Source organism: Monodelphis domestica, chromosome 4, assembly GCF_027887165.1.
Source record: "Monodelphis domestica isolate mMonDom1 chromosome 4, mMonDom1.pri, whole genome shotgun sequence".
Classification (NCBI taxonomy): domain Eukaryota; kingdom Metazoa; phylum Chordata; class Mammalia; order Didelphimorphia; family Didelphidae; genus Monodelphis; species Monodelphis domestica.
Window position 1 is genome coordinate 262,950,187 of NC_077230.1, and position 17,403 is coordinate 262,967,589.

General features: G+C 42.7%; 1 protein-coding gene across 1 annotated transcript in view; it reads left to right on the forward strand.

Moving 5' to 3' along the window:
* Positions 1–17,403, forward strand: part of MAML2 (mastermind like transcriptional coactivator 2) — a 434,525-nt gene that overhangs the window by 279,564 nt on the left and 137,558 nt on the right. Inside the window, exon 2 of the mRNA XM_001367371.4 lies at positions 5,884–7,443. Within this exon, the coding sequence (XP_001367408.2) occupies positions 5,884–7,443 (1,560 nt within the window). The remainder of the gene's footprint in view (positions 1–5,883; positions 7,444–17,403) is intronic.

Sequence of the window (17,403 nt, forward strand, 5' to 3'; positions counted from 1 at the left end):
TGCTTGCAGAATGCAATTAAACTGTTTATTGGGTACCTGTCACAAATGAGGCACTGTACCAGGTACTTAGGCATACAAAGATGAAGAATGATGCTTCTTACCGTCTAATGTGGGGGAGATGAAATGCACAAACAAGAACAAAACAAGATAGAATGTGTTGAGGGTAAAATAAATCTAAAACTCTAGAAAATGAGGGTGAGATCATTTTTATAGGAGAAATAAATAACTGATGTTCATATAGTGCTTTTAGGTTTGCAAAGTACTTTGCATCCATTAATTGGTTAATTAACTAATTGATGAACAAGAACATATTCATATTATAGGCTAAGAAAGAATAAGGGCATTTTAGAGCTAACAGGAATTGGGGATTGGGAGTGGCAAGTAATTCAAACCTAACTGGGTGGAGGTTATACCGTGAACGAGTCATGGAATGACTCCCCCAGTCTTCCAGGATGGTTAAGGAAAGAAATCAAAGGTCAGTCAGTCAATTACAAAGAATTTACTGAACACCAACAGAGTGCCCTAAACTATAATAGGGCAGGTCACCCCTGAGCACAAGAAAAAAGAGAAAAAGACAAGAAAGATTGTAGCAGGATGTAAAACCTTGAACCATGAAGGGTATTTCAATATTTTTGCACTGATTAATTAAATTAAATTTGCACTTTAACAGAAATCTTCTAGAGAGAACAATGACCTAATCCCCAAACTCGAACCTCTAATATTGGAACTTCAGAACAGTGAGGGAACTATTTCAGAACAGATGGGTCTTTCTGGCATCGTACCATGTTATAAGCAGCTGCCTCCTTCATCTATGCATAAAGCTGGCCCTGGTTATCTCTCTCAGACTGTGAGTTCCTAAAGGGCAGAGGCAAAGTTCTCTTTGTATAATGTCATCCAACAGGAGGCTTCTAATAATTTCTATCAATAATGACAATAATTCGAACGCTTTTAGTTGTGGGACTATTTTCTATAATATCACCAAGAAGCTTTGTCACCCTACTTCATGAGAACCATGACTTTAAAAATAAAAAAGAACCCTTTATCTTCTTTCTTAGAATCAATACTATGTATTTGTTCCAAGGTTGAAGAGCAGTAAGGGCTAGGCAATGGGGTTTAAGTGACTTGCTCAGGGTCACACAGTTAGGATGTGTCTGAGGTCAAATTTGAACACAGGACCTTCCATCTCTCTGCCTGACTTTCTATTCACTGAACCAACTAGCTGCTCCCATGATCCAGTTTTGAATATTACTACTCAGGAACACATAATGCTTTGCCAGACTTTGCTAGTGCCTAAATTGCTTCCTAAGAGAGGCAGCTGATAAGAGTCATGTACTCAAGAAGTCAGAGCCAAGTTTTGGGCAGAGTGATTCATGCCTCTAATCCCTGCTACTTTGGGTGATCCAAGGTAGTGGATCCCTTGCATTCAAGAATTTCAAACTCTAGAAGGGCTAAGCCAATCAGATTCCCATACTCATTTGCCAATATTGTAAGCTCCCAGGAGTGAGGGAATAGGGAGAGGAATGGAGATCAATTTAACTAAGGTCCCAGGTCAGAAACAGAACAAATCAAAGTTTCCACATCAGAGGGTCTGTGAGTGGCTCTGGAAGTTCCAGCTCAGGACAGATGAGGAAAAGGAAAGGAAGGAAAGAAGGAGAGGGAGAGAGAAAAGAAGAGAGGAGAGGAAAACAGAGACAGAGAAAAGAAGAGAGAGAAGGAAATCAATTGGTTTGCCTCCTTTATTTTGCAGGTGAGGAAATAGAACTTTAGAGAAGTGAAGTAAGACCCAAGATCAAATAGTGATTCAATGGGAGAGTCCAGATTTCCTGTCTCCAAGTCCATAGTGTCTTTCACCATGTCACTAGTAAAGTCACATGAACAACTTTCAAGATCCCTACACACAGGGAAAATAGGAATTTGTTTAATGGGGGCCTGGTGACTTGAAAGAGTTAAAGCTGCTCCCCAGGGTGCCTCACTTAAAACTCAGGGAGTGGCCAAAGCAATGGGAGAATCTGGATGAACAGGTTTTCTCATGGTAGTGGGGAAATAAATCAAAGGCTGATAACCCAAGCACCAACTAAGGAATTCACCACCCTCTGTTTGTTCTTTGTGGGAACAGTTATAGGTTCTGTCCATCTGCTCAGTAGCAGAATGGATCTGAGTACATGAGGCTTAACAGAGATGAAAAGCCCTTTCAGATTTACAGACTATACTTATAACTCAATGAAATCTGTACCATAGGTATTTTTATCTGTATTTTACAGAGGTGGAAACTGAGGTCCAGAAGATCAAATTATTTGCCCAAAGTCATCCTAGTAATAGTAAAGACAGGATTTGATCCTGGCTCCAGATTCATCTCTCTTTCCAATATGCCACTTGGATTTTTCTCAAGTGATCAATAGGCATTTAATTAATATCCACTCAGTCTTAGACACTGAGTTAAGCACTGGGGATCCATAAAAAGACAAAAATAAGTCCCTTCCTTCAAGGAGCTCCCAATTAATACAGTCTATCCAGAGTAACATGAATGAAGCTGCCATATTCCATGTGGATCCCACTCCTATGTAAATAGACAACAGCTTTGCCATTTTATTGAATGTTATAATTTGAAGGGTTCCAGAGTGATCAGGTGGGCATATCTTTAGATTACGTGAAGAGTCTAGGACACAGAAATGAATCTTTACACCTGAAAATCTTTGTCCACTTCCCAGCCTTTCCTTTAACCTTTGACCCTTTCTTGAGGCATGATGGGAGCCAGAGTTATGAGCATTTATGGCATATATGGATGGCACATTGGATAGAATGTTGGGCTTGAAGTCAGGAAGACCCGAGTCCCTAGCTGTGTGACCTTGAGCAAATGACTTAACCTTAGCTTTTCTTGGTTTCTTTAGCTGTAAAATGTGTAACAATAGGAGGTCCCTCCCAGAGTTGTTTTGAGGATTAAATAATAACTGTAACGTGCTTGCAGCACACTGCCTGGCACAAAAAAAAAGAGTGATGAAAGTGTTAGCTATAATGATGATGCTGGTGAAATGAACAGTATTTGATGTGTAATTTATTACTGAACTTGCCGTGTATCTCACTTCCTGCTTCTGAGTCTGACAATCACAGAATCTGAAACCTCCAAGGGACCTCTAGGAGCCATCTGCCCTCACTGCTATCATGTACCTGACAAGAGGCTGTCCAGCCTCCCATTCCACTTTGAGACAGCCCTGATTGTGATGAAGTCTTTCCTGACATTGAGCCTAAAATCTGTCTCATTGCAACCTCTATCCACTGCTCCTCCTTCTGCCCTCCAAGGCTGAAAAGAACAAGTCTAATCCCTCCTCCATACGACAGCCCTTCAAATATTTGGAAAGAGTTATCATGCCCCAATCCTCAGTCTTATTTTTTATTCAGGCTAAACATATCCATTTTTTCCCATCAATCCTATAGCATAAACCCAAATATTTACAATGTCTCATCTGGACACTTGCCACCTTATCAAAGTGCATAATGATTCCTGACTTGGAGTCAAGAAGGCCTCATTTGAAATCTGGCCTCTGACTTTGATGGCTCTATGAATCTAGGCAAGTCACTTAATAGTTCTGTGCCTCAGTTTCCTCATCTATAAAAATGAGAGGTGATATTTTTTACTATCTTTCCCACAAAGCTATTGCAAAGCATGAAGGTTATAAAAAATGTCAAAGTGTTTTATAATAAATTGATAAATAAATATCAGCTATTATTACAGATGGTGGAGGTCATTGGGCAAGATGACCATGAGATCTTTCTGTATTTATTTCTCTGGGCCTCTCATTGTCCATTGGAGAATATAAATCCCAAGGCTTGAAGCTGAGCCTTCTCATTTATTACATATAGTGTGTGAATATTAGTTTCTTTAGCTGTAAAATATGGGAGATTTCAATAAATGACTTCTAAGATACCTTCAAACTTCAAATCCTGTCCCGAGTTATGTCCTTACAAACCATAAGGTTAAATTTTCAGAGTAAGGTAGGCTCATATCTGAGGACATGATGGGTTATGGAGGCTACTGGCACCAGACCACTATTGGTAATGGATGGGGATGGACCTGAAGCTATCTAATCTATCTTTTCAAACATTCCAAATGACTCTTCTTCAAATGCTTTATATTTCAGTCAAACTAGCCTATTGCACTCTTCCAAGACATCATGCTTTTGTACAGACGGTCTTTCATGCCTGGAACATACTTACTCCTCATGCCCTTCTTTCTGAATCCCTCTTCCAAGTCAAATTCAATGCCACCTTCTATGAAAACTTTCCCTGATCCCTCCACTTGTTAGCACTGTCTCCCTCTTCAAATTACCTTGTATTTATATTGCTGTTTAGATATCATATACCCTAATATAGGGTGTAAGCTACTTGAGGACAGACCTACTTAGTTTTCTGTCTTTATATCCCTGATGCCTGCCTAGCGCATCATATATGCTTAATGAATTGGACTGAATTAAGGAGAGGTTCTGGAAACAGTGAGAAAATGTCATAAATGAAGGTTGAGGAAAATAATGACTTAAATTTTATGGCTGGGAAAATATCTCCCTGTCCCAGATCTTATGTAATTATTATGTAATTACTTGTAAATAATTTAAATGGGCCAACCGCACTTGGAAGACCATTTTTTGATGGATGCCATTTTTGTACTTTGCTGGTCAGATCAATAAGAAGCCTTTATGAGGACCTGAGGATCAATGATGGGCATTTTCTGGCCCTTGTTAATTTGCTGATATGGGAGAATGGCCTTCAGAATCAATCTCTACAATTTTTGAAGTTCATATTACACACTCTATTAGGTTGATGAATGAAGCACTTAAAACAATTTATTTAAAGCTTCCCATCTCTTAAAGTGGTAGAAGCCACATTCTGGCTTTGATTTTGGTTATAAGTTTTGTGATCGGGCCATACAAGAAGACCAGCCTTCCTCCTCTCACCCCTACCCCAAGCCCACCTGCATCCCAAGAAAACATATAGAATTGCCTTACAGGTGGGAACTTCTCGCTTTGAATAAGATACAATCTCCTGGTTGTTATAAGATATAAGAGTAATGCTATCTAGACCTTGGTGCCTAGCAGTGGAATTACAGTTCAGAAAGTACATGAACAAAAGATTGAATAAACTCCTTGGAACCCAACGGCAACTATTCAGGGTATTTATTTAGAGGGTGATAGTGATGGAGGGGTTAGAACAGGGCCTGTGAATGTGTTCTGAGTTTGTGCCCCAGGTCCCTGACTGGCTCCTTTTCTGGTCTGGGGCCAAAATGTAACCCTTCTGGCCTTCTATGGATATGTGTGGGTGTGGAACATTGTAGAGGGAGATATAGAACTGTCATAATACTTTTATTAAAAGACAATGATTGTCTCAATTGTTATTCCAGGGGACCAATTGTGAAGGATTCTCCTCACATCTTGACAAAGAGGTAATGGTCTAATATGCAGAATGAAACATATTTTGAGACATGACTAACATGGAAATTTGCATATGTGTGTATACTTAAATACACTTGTTTGTTATAAGGTTTTACTTTATTTCAGTTTGGGAAGGAGGAGGTAAGATGGAAGGGAGAAAAAATGAATGCTTAATAATTAAAATATAATTTAATTTAAAAATAAAAACCAATTCTGATCATTGATTGAGCCCTGAAATACAGAGTTCCATATAGTCACTTTGCACGAAAAGAAATTTGCCCTATGATACCCAAATTCTTTTATTTTTGTACTAGTTGTACAATTAGCTGTCCTTTATTCTGCTACATTTATTAATTTTTCTTCCTCATAGGATCCTCCATTTGAAGAGCAGAAATATTCAAATGAGAGGGACAAGGTTTGGGTATAATCTAATCATTTTTTTTCTCTTTTGGTTCTCTTTCAGCTCCAAGGTTCCTTGAAGAGAAAGCAGGTGGTGAGCCTGTCTCCAGCCAACACCAAGAGACCCAATGGCATTGTGGAGAACTCCTTCCTTGATATTAAGAGGATACGAGTAGGAGAAAATCTCCCTGCAGGACAAACTGGACATCATGTCAACAATGGACAAAGCCAGTTAATGCCTATGAGCCAGGGCCCTCTGAGGAAGGCCAGCACCCTTCCAACCAGTGCCCATTCTCCTGGGAATGGTATGTTTAACCTGGGTTTAAAGGAGGTCAAGAAGGAGCCAGGAGAGACAGTGTCTTGCAGCAAGCACTTGGATGGCCAGATGACACAGGAAAATATGTTTCCCAATAGATATGGAGATGCTCCAGGGGAACAGATGATGATGGATCCAGAGCTCCAGGAGTTGTTTAATGAGCTGACTAATATATCTGTGCCTCCTATGAGTGACCTGGAGCTGGAAAATATGATCAATGCCACCATAAAGCAGGATGACCCGTTTAACATTGATTTGGGCCAACAGAACCAGAGGAGCACTCCAAGGCCCCCTTTGCAGATGGAGAAGATGGTGATCAAGAGTGAATACTCCCCAGGCTTGACCCAAGCCCCAGTTGGTTCCCCTCAGCTGAGGCCTCCCTCCACAGGACCTGCCTTCTCTATGGCTACTTCTGCCCTTTCTACTTCTTCCCCAATCCCCTCAGGACCTCCAAGCCAGAATCAGCCCCAGGCTTCTTCAGGGGCAAGTAGGCCAATGGCCAACTGGCAAGAAGTCTCTCATGCCCAACAACTCAAACAGATAGCTGCCAATCGCCAGCAGCATGCCCTAATTCAGCAGCAGCAGCAGCAGCAGCAACAACAGCACCAGCCAAGCCAGCCTTCTAGCTGGTCAGCCTTGTCCCCTGCGGTGCCTTCCCCAGGGCCATTTGTCCAGGAGAAAATTCCCAGCCCTTCCTTCCGTCAGCAACAGTTCAGCCCACAGAGCCCGGCCATCCCTGGGGTACCAGTAAACAGCAGTCAGTCAAAAGCGATGGCCAACTATATGTACAAAGCAAGTCCCACCACCCAGAGCAGCCACCTGGATGTCCTCATGCAGCAAAAGTCTCAGGACCTCAATAGAAACTTCATGAGCAACCCTCACCCACCTTTGGAGCCGCATCATGGCAACACTAAGCCCTTGTTCCACTTTAACTCAGAACAAGCAAACCAGCAGATGCCTTCAGTTTTGGCTTCCCAAAGCAAGCCTTCTCTCCTGCACTATACTCAGCAACAGCAGCAGCAGCTACCACAGCAGCAGCCACCACCGCCGCCACAGCAGCAGCAGCAGCAGCAGCAACAGCCACCGCCACTGCCACCACCTCCGCCACAGCAACAACAAAGCTCAGTGGCTACCCAGCCCCAGTCCCAGCAGGCACAGCCACAGCAGCAACCCCAGCCCACCCAAACCCTGTCCACCCAGCCTCTTCTACGGCCATCCCTTCCACTACAGCAAAAGATCATGCTTCAGAAAATGCAGGGTCAACCCATCGCTGGATTGCCCTATGCAGTCTCTCAACAGCATAGACCGGTAAGAACTTTTCCATTTAACTTTTCAAGTACTTGAGTCGCTATTGGCATTCCATGTGTTTGACATTTCTGTGAGGTGCCAGGCTCTGAGCCAAAGATGGCAGTAGCCTTTCCGAAATATTCAGCCTAAGAGAAAACTTGGAGCATGGGTGAGAGTTGATGGGGAGGACATAAAAGTAGTCCTCAAGTATTTGAAGGGTTTCTGTGTGGAAGGAAGATTAGATCTGTTCTGTGTAGCTCCTCCAGAAGGAAGAACTAAGAACTATGGAAAGAATTTCTAGGGAAACAAATGTCAGCTTAGTTATAATAAGGAAGAACCCTCTACTAATGTTCCTTTTAGCCGTAGCTCTATAGCATCCTCTATGCTGAGTTATCATAAGTTATTGATAAGTTATAGAGGTAGGACTAAAAGGAACCTTATTAGAGGGTTCTTAGTGATAATATATAGAGAGTATATATGTGGGGGAGGGAGGGAGAGAGGGAACTACTTACAGATACAGGTGAGTCCCTAATATTCACTGAGTATCCAGACAGAAACTGAATAATTATCATTTGGGATTATTGAAAAGATAATCCTTGATTTCAATAAGGATTGGACTGGTCAAACTCAAATGGAAATGGAGACCACTAATCTGTGTACAAGGATATCTTCAGGCCACATATTGATTTAGTTTTCAAATGTAATATTACCTATGGTTTATTACATTTTTTTCTATATACTTCTTAAAGATTTCGCAATTATATTTTAAGCTCGTTCATGCCCTACAGACGGAGAGTTTGACACTTCTGGACTATATGACTTCTAACACTTCCATTTAAAACAATCCATTATCCAGCATTTAGGTTTTTTTTTAATAGGAAAGTATTTTATTTATTTTCTTGGGACAGTAGTGAACATGAGCTCTTCACTGCAGAGAAGATCACATCATTATTAAAAGGATGGTTTGTCAGCATTAGAAAGAAATGTGATTGTTGCTATGGGCCATTATGATTACATCAAGCATAGGTCATGCCAGACTAACCTCATTTCCTCTTCTGACAGGGTTACTTGTCAGGTAGATTGTGGCAATATAGATAGCTATATTCTTCTAGCCAAGCCTTCAAAGGGTCTTTGATGCCATATTTGTGGGAAAAATATAGCAATATAGTCTAGATAATTGTAGTTAGGTGTATCTGGAATCAAGATAACTGGTAGGATGCAAAGTATTGTCATTAATGGATCAGTGTTACTTTAGAGGGAACTCGCTAGTGGAATAGACCATATCTGAGATCCTTTCCAACCCCAGGTTCCATGATTCTCTGGTAAAAGAAGGAAACACAGTGTTAATTTGATAAGAATACAGAACTCAGTTTTATAGGGTAGGGCCTGAAATCAAATTCTGAGAATTCCACTTACTACCAATGAAACTGAACAAATCACTTACTATCTCTGGCCTTGAATCTCCTCATTTGTCAATTGAGAAGGATTGGACAAGATAACCTCTAAGGTCCCTTCTATTCTAGAACAATGACTTTGTGATCATAATTTAGAACATTAAAGAAAAAATTCTGTTACACAACAAGCTCTGACACAGACTTTATAATATGTGCCCTAATATAGGTATTATAATGGAATTTTATTCTACTACCTATAGTGTACAAATGAATGTTAAGTAAGGATTGATGTTTAAAGGGATTCAAATAGAAACCCAAATTAGAGGCAATATGTTTGAATTCTCTCCTGTACATTTAATGTTGAGTCCACCAATGGCCTGCAGATACATAGAGAGAGAATAACATGTGAAAACAATATTGCATGGCCTAATGTAAATGGCAGCTCATGGATCTTGAAATAGTTTGTTTGATGAACTGAGCAGAAAAGAGATCATGCAAATTTAACTAGAGAACCATACTTGTTACCAAGTTGAAAGTAATGTGAAGGAGGCATTGTTAGCTACAGATGATATTCAGAGATTATACAAGGTAACTAGAGGCAGCTAGGTAGAACAGTGGCAAGAGTGTCAGGCCTGAAGTCAGGAAGACCTGAGTTCAAATATGACCTTAGACATTTACTAGCTGTGTGACCCTAAGCAAGTCATTTAACCTCATTTGCCTCAGTATTCTCATCTGAAAAATGAGCTGGAGGAGGAAATAACAAATCAGTATTTTTTGCCCCAAAAAAACCCAAACGGGGTCATAAAGAGTCAAAATAACTGAAAAGAGTTTAACAAATGGAGGAACAGTGGTAGATTGGATCCTAGATTCTAACAAACTTTTTTTTAAAGGGGGAACATCTGAACTTGTGATTCTGTCAGTGTAAAGAACTACTGACATGGAATCGCCTTCCAGGCATTGTAGATTGGCAGTTTAGTCACAGAGAGTTGCTTGGGACCCTGAGAAATAGCCATTATTTGCTTAAAGCAGGTATTTCTGACTCCAAGGTCATCTCTATATTTTTTGTATCAATCAATCTATCACAGGAGTTTATTATGTGTCTTCTGGTGCTTAAACATTGTGCTTGACCCTAATGGATATATTCAAAGAATGAAACAATCTCTTCTTTCTAGGAGATTCCATTTTAATACCACACTGACTTTACTATAGATAAGGCTGAAGAAAATTTCTCTTCTCTCATCTAGTGATATCACACATTAATATAGACATTTAAGGACTTAAAAAATGCTTAATGTGTTCCACAAGCAGCATTCATCCATTCTTACTGTGTTAGTCTCAAGTGGTATGTCCACACTATTTTAATCACCCCTATTCCTTCACGGTCCTATTCTAGCCTTACTCATCCATCTCTATCCATACTGTCCTTTGGAGTTCTCTTCAAAGGAGAATTAAACTTTGGTTAAAGCTAAAAGGTGAAAGAATTGTTAGTTGAAATGAGTGAGGATATAGTGGGATGTGTTAAGAATACATTGTGGATTCAGTGAATAGAGAGCCAGCCCTGGAGATAGGAGGTCCTGGGTTCAAATGTGACCTCAGACATTTCCTGGTTATGTGACCCTGGGTAAATCACTTAACCCCTATTGCCTGGCCTTACCATGCTTCTGCCTTGGAATCAAAATAAAAATTAAAAAAAAATCAAAACAACAAAAAATAAAATTAAATATTCATATATATTGAAGGGGTAATTTCTGAACCAGCTTCATCCCACAGTTTGTGAGGACATTCTGACATCTTCTAACTTAGAGATCTTTAATTGGTCAACAAACAGTTATTACATGCTTATATCATAAGCCAGGTGCTATGCTAAATACAGAAAGAAAGGAATAAAAAATCATATCAATCTTTTGTTTATTTAACTTCTTGAGAGAGCATTATCAACCCACTGTGCACAGAATTGTGAAGTAAGCTAAGATTGCCTTTGGTGCATATCTCCTCATCTTTTGGCAGCAACTCTCCCTGCCCCACAAATTCCCTTATTCTATCCCTTTGTGCACATTGTCCTTTTCCTCCTGGATCTCATGATGCTATAGAAAGTGTGTGATTTGAAGTCAGAGTACCTGGTTCAAATCCTGCCTCTGCTACTGTGAGATCATGAGCAAGTCAGTTAACCTCTCAGTCTCGATTTTCTTACCTGTAAAATTAAGGGAAAGCATTTCATCACCTCTGAGGTCCTTTCCAGGGTGAAGTCCATGTTTTCTGGTTATCTGGCAGTAAGTAATCATGAATTAATGAGATAAACAAACTCTTGCTACTCTGTCAGCTAAGAGTTCCTGCCTCCAGGTAGTATGCTGCCAAAGCACATACATTCCACAACTCCTTAAGCATGTTCTTAAAGAAGTACGAGAAAGATGGGCATTGGTGGGCATCATGGCAGGTCATTGGTAGAAATTATTGTTTGAGGTGAGGAAATATTACAAAGTTGACTCCCCTCAAATCATACTCCAGAGGCATATTCCTGCTTCCCCATGCTTAAGGAAGATTGGGCCAGATTAATGAAAGACTTAAAAAAAACAACATTTATTAAATACTTTCTATGTGGCAGGCAAGCACTGTTCTAAGGGCTGGAGCTAAAAATATAAAAGTGAGACAGTCTCTACCCTAAGGGCAAGACAACATGTGTAATGGGATAGTCTATGTGGAAGTGAGTTTTGGCCTGAGGAGTCTCATGAATGGTGAGTTAATCCAATCGCCAAAAGGAAGGGTGGTATTGAATTAATTACTCAACTCTGAACAAGAGGTGGAAAAGAGGGCAGCGTGTTTATGCATGATGACAGAGAAGATGGCAAAATGGCCAGAATAAACAATTGAATGGGATGTGAAGCCTGGTCAAGTCTATGGCTGCTAAATGAGTTTATATTCATTTGTCAAGACATCTCAGTCCCATAACAGGAATTCAAAAGTTGAATGGACTTATTTCTCCAAGGATTTGGAGCATGATTTCTGGAAGTATTGTTTGGAAGGTGTTATTGGGGTTGGGATGGGTCAAAGAAAGGCAATGGCTATAGTAGTGGTAGTCTCTCGGTGATCGAGAATGACTATTGTCTTTGTGCAGTTTCATCTACGGTGTACCCTCATGTGGCTTTGGAGTCCAAAGGCTGAGGGGCACAGTGTGTGGCACATGGGGCATGGGACGCCAGTTGTTACAGGAGGTGCAGTTGTGGCCTGGTGTCGGCGTTCACGCGCAGCGGCGAGACATCGACATCGCTCATCTTCAAAGGTGGTGGCGGCATGGTGAATGTGGGTTCGCCAGCTGCTTCTGTCAAAGGCAGCGAGTTCTAGTTGCTTTGGTGTCATGCCAGCCCACTTCAGGTTTGACTTTAGCTGATCCTTGAATCTTTTCTTTGGTCGGCCTTGTTTCCTGAGGCCAGCTGACAGTTCACCATAGAATACCTATCTTGGTATTCGCTGTGGGTCCATGCGGATGATGTGTCCAGACCATCGTAGCTGGGTTTTGAGGACCATGACTTCAATGCTGGTGGAGTTGGCTCTGTCGAGGACTTCCTGATTGGTGATTCGGTCCTGCCATTGGATCCTCATGATTGACCGGAGGGAGCGTTGGTGGAATTGCTCCAGCTGTTTCATGTGCTTCCGGTACAGTATCCATGTCTCACAACCTTACAGGAGCGAGCTGAGGACCACTACGTTATACACTTTGAGCTTCGTTGCAGCGCTTACACCTCTGTGTTGGAGGACTTTGGAGCGCAGCCGCCCGAGTGCCTGGCTGGCCTTTTGGATCCTGGCATTGATCTCGTGGTCTAGGGACCCGTCATTGGCAATGGTGCTGCCCAGGTACTTGAAAGTGTTGACGTTAGAAAGCTGCGTGCTGTCGACTGTAATGCACGGCTGGTTCGTTGGTCTCCCTGGTGTGGGTTGGAACAGCCCCTGTTTTGCTGAGGATGATAGTCAGGCCAAACAGTTTTGTTGCAGTGGAGAACCTGTGCACAATGGTTTGGAGGTGACTTTCTTGGTGGGCCATGAGAGCACAGTCTTCTGCAAAGAGAGCTTCCAGGATGAGTCTCTGTTGTCTTTGTTTTTGAAGTCAAGCGGCAAAGGTCGAATAGTGAGCCATCCAGTCGGTATTTGATGTAGACGCCCAGGTCTAGATCCATCACAGCATGTCGTAATACCTGGGTGAAAAATAGGTTGAATAGTACTGGAGCGAGGACACAGCCTTGTTTCACGCCATTGGAGATGTTGAAGCAATCGGAAGTCTCTCCACCAGACAGGACTTCCCCTGTCATGTCGACATGAAAGAGCTGGATCAGTTTGACGAATTTTGCTGGGCAACCGAGCTTGCTGAGGATCACCCACAATGCGTCCCTGTTCACTGTGTCGAACGCCTTTCTCAGGTCTATGAAGACAATGTAGAGACTCAGGTTCTGCTCAAGGCATTTTTCCTGCATCCTCACTGTGAAGACCATGTCGATGGTGCTATGATCTGGTCAGAAGCCACATTGTGATTCAGGCAGGTTCTGCTCTGAAACAGATGACAGGAGTCTGTTGAGTATAACACTGGCAAGGATCTTTCCAGCAGTGGAGAGTAGTGAGATGCCTCTGTAGTTGTCACAGGCTGCTTGTGAGCCTTTGTTCTTGTATAGGGCTACGATGGAGGCATCTCTGAATTCTGGGGGTATGTCTTCCTCTTCCCATATGCTGGTCAGCACTATGTGGAATGCCTGGAGCGCCTTTCCATTTAAGGCCTTGTACACCTCGGTTGGGATCCCGTCTTTACCGGGTGCCTTGCCTGCACTCATTTGTTTAATGGCTTTTTGGACTTCCTCTATTGAAGGAGGGACGTCAAGTTGTTCAATGGAGCGGTTTTGGGGGATCTGGTCAAGGGCGCTTTGGTCGACTGAAGAGGGTCGGTTGAGAAGCTGACTGAAGTGTTCTTTCCACCTGTTGCTGATGCCTTTTTTATATTTTATGAGAGTGTCACCGTCAGAGGATAGCAAGGGAGTGGTGGTGGGTTTTAATGGCCCATAGACAGTCTTGAGGGCACTGAAAAATTGTTTGTAGTTTTTCATATCAGCAAACTGCTGGATTTCTTCTGCCTTTTTTCCCACCATCAGTCTTGCATCTTCCTGATCTCACGCTGCGCCGTGGCTCGGAGAGACTTGAATCTGTCCTTTTTAGGAGCAAAAGGCTTTTTTCTTCTTGCTCAATAGGTCTTCAATAGCAGTGTTGTTCTCGTCAAACCAGTCCTGGTGGTTGCATTGTTTGGGGCCTAGGACTGCCTTTGATGTTTCCTTCACTGCGTCTCTGAACTGGTTCCATTTCTTGGTTGAGCTTCCAGTGAGTGGTCCCTTGGTAGACAGCTTGTCGTCCAGGCAGGACTGGAATGTTTGCAAATAAGATGGATCTCTAAGAGGACTCAAGTTGTAAAATGCGCAAACTGTCTGGGTGCGTTTTGGATGGCGAGGCGTAATGCGCATTTGAAGAGTCACTCTAACCAATCTGTGGGCTGTCCAGCATTCAGCTCCTCTCATGGCTCTGGTGATCTTTACATCCTGGATGTCTCACTGGCACACAATGATGTAGTCAATGAGATGCCACTGTTTTGATCTTGGGTGCATCCACATTGTTTTATATTTGTTCGCCATTCTGAACACAGTGTTCGTGATGGTGAGTTCGAACTCTGAGCATTTGCTGAGTAGCAGTAGGCTGTTGTTGTTCATTTTGCCCACGCTGTGTTTGCCGAGCACTCCTTTCCATCTTTCAATATCCTGGCCAACGTTGAAGTCTCCCAGTAGTATCAGCTTGTCATTTGTGGGCACTGAGCGCAGGATGGCACTCAGGTCAGAGTAGAACTGCTAGATGGTCTCCTCTGTGCTGGTCTCTGTGTTGGGGCATATGCACTGATGATTGTGGCATACCGGTCTTTGCTGAGAGGCAAACAGATCTTCATGAGCCTCTCACTGATGCCCATAGGTAAGTCTGGCAGCTGTTTGAGCAAACTGGTCTTGATGGCCAGGCCAACACCGTGGATTCTGTCTTCATTTGAGGCTCTACCTTTCCAGAAGAAGGTGTATCCAGTAGTGGGTTCGCTGAGTGATCCCTCTTCTGGTAAGCGTATTTCGCTTAAGGCTGCGATGTTGATGTTATATCGTGCCAGTTCTTTACTGATTAGAGCTGTTCTTCTCTCAGGTCTTAGGGTATTCTCTCTGTCAAGTAATGTCCTGATGTTCCATGCTCCTAGTAGGAGTTTCTTTGTATTTTTTCTTTGATTTCGACCGCTTAAAGGGGATGACCCGCCAGCCGTGGTGTGCTGACTGGGTGTTTGTTGGGCAGGCAATGTTTGGGACACCTTTTCTAGTCCCCTCCCTTGATTAGGGTGAGCAATATTGTCATAGAGAGGGCTGCTCAGTCGCCCAGGATGCTGCCAAATGTCCCTGCTGCCCACAGGGCTGAGCGACCACTGGTCCGTGGGCCGCCTACGTGCAGGATCGTGACTACAACTGCCAGTGGTCACCTCCACCTGTTGCATCATCACTTCCCCATCGCCGCAGGTCTTGAAGAGGGTGAACGGGGTTAGGATAGATGAGTGTGCACAAAGATACTTGTGCATGAAAGAGATTTAAGTGGAAAAGCCGATGCACAGAGACAATCCCATTCTCTCGGCGTTGGAAGCCTGGGTCCAGTGGCACGAAAAATTGTTATGTCTGGAGACTTCCTCAGCTACATTGGATGGCCATGTTGTCCTTTGTGCTCCAACACGCCCTAAGCACTCCACAGTGCTTTGCTGCGTCGCCCTCTCAGCCGTTGAACCTTCTTATTGGTTTCTTCCGTCTGTTCAGCCGAAGTAGTCTTCACATGCTGGGTGAGCAAAGCCCTGGTTCACCATGGGTCAGTGACCTGATGGCTACCCTCACAAGGTTTGGCCGGCCTGTCGAAGCCGTTGCCCGGGGTGTGGCCGCTGCCGCTGCCGCATACTAACAGCTACTGGGAGCCACAAGTGAGAGCTGGGTGTCAGGTGGGGGTCAGAGGCTGGAGAGCTGCCCTAGGAGGGCACGACAAGCCCTCCATACCAGAGATACTATCCCTCCCTGAGCAATATGGTAGAATAGGGAAGATGGCGAGATTAGGTAGAGAAGCAGATGGGATCTGAAGACCATCTCATGAGCTTCTTTCCAACTCTCTAATTCTGTTTGACAAGTACACCAGACATTTTAAATCCAAATGAGTTCCATCCCTTTGGATGGAGGTCATTGCTCAGATTCTGTTTGGAATTTCTCTTTAGGAGTTGTTCCAGAGCCTGTGACATATTCTTTTGAATGTGCTCAATGGTAGCCATCCTTAGTCCTTGGAGGAGGTGGGAGAGTTTACTTTTAGAAGCAGGCAAGAGTCATTTGGAGTCAATTCTGGTGAATGAAGCTGTCAAGTTGGGGGGAGATGTACCCATCAGGGACTAAAATGAGGTGAGGATGATAATCAAATACATGTTATTGCATGGCTATACACTGTTTCTGAATGTCCATGTGAAAGCTCTCATACATCAAGATTTTGAAATGGACATAATTTCACTGGTGTGAGCCTTCCTCTATCTGCACAGACTTCTATCTGCACTCCCTTTACAGTGTCTTGAGGAGTTACTAGACCCAAAATAAGTCACCACTTAAAAGCAACCTTCTAGTGAAGAATCTTTTAGAACTTAATCTGATCTTTGGATGACAAATATGGTCAAGTTAGTCTTTAAATCCTATCTACCTTAGTAGGATCTACCTGAAAAATATTGTTTTCTATTATCAAAACCATGAAATCCCAAGGTGTCCACTATGCCATGATGAAGCCACAGAATAGGACTTCAGCAGAAGACTCTGGTACTCGAGTTAACAGACATTTATTAAAGCACCTACTACATGCAAGGCACTAGGCTAAGCACTGGGCATACAAACAAAGGCAAAAATATTTCCTGCCTACAAGGTGTTGACCTTCCAAAGGAGAGAATTTGCAAAGAACCATGTACAAACAAAATGCTTGCAGGATAAATTGGCAGAAGTCTCAGATGGAGAGTGCTGCAAAGAGACTTAAGAGATGTCAGAAAACCCAGGAGGTGGAAACCAAAAGGGATATCACTCTAGGCATATGGAAAATTCATAGCCTGGAGACAGAGTTTCTTGTTTAAGAAACAGCAAGTAGGCCAGTGTCACTGAATGGTAGAGTATGGGGAACGGGGTGAAATAAAAGAAGCCCTAGAAGGTAGGAAGGTCTTTAAAACTTAAACAGAAGATTTTATATTTGATCCTTAATTTAAAGGAATTAATGGAGTTTATTGAATGGGGAAAGGGTGAGTGACATGGCCAAACTTGAGCTCTAGGAAGATCACTTTGGCAGCAGAGTAGATAACAAAGTGGAGTGGAAAGAGACTTGAGGCAGGGAGTGTAATTAGAAAGCTAGTTCAAGAGTCCAGGTATGAAGTTATAAGGGCCTGAAAGGGGCTCATGGCGGTGTCAGGACAGAAGATAGCATATAGAAGAGAAATGTCAGGATAAATGGGCAACTTGTTGGAGGAAAGAGGTAAGAAAGTGCA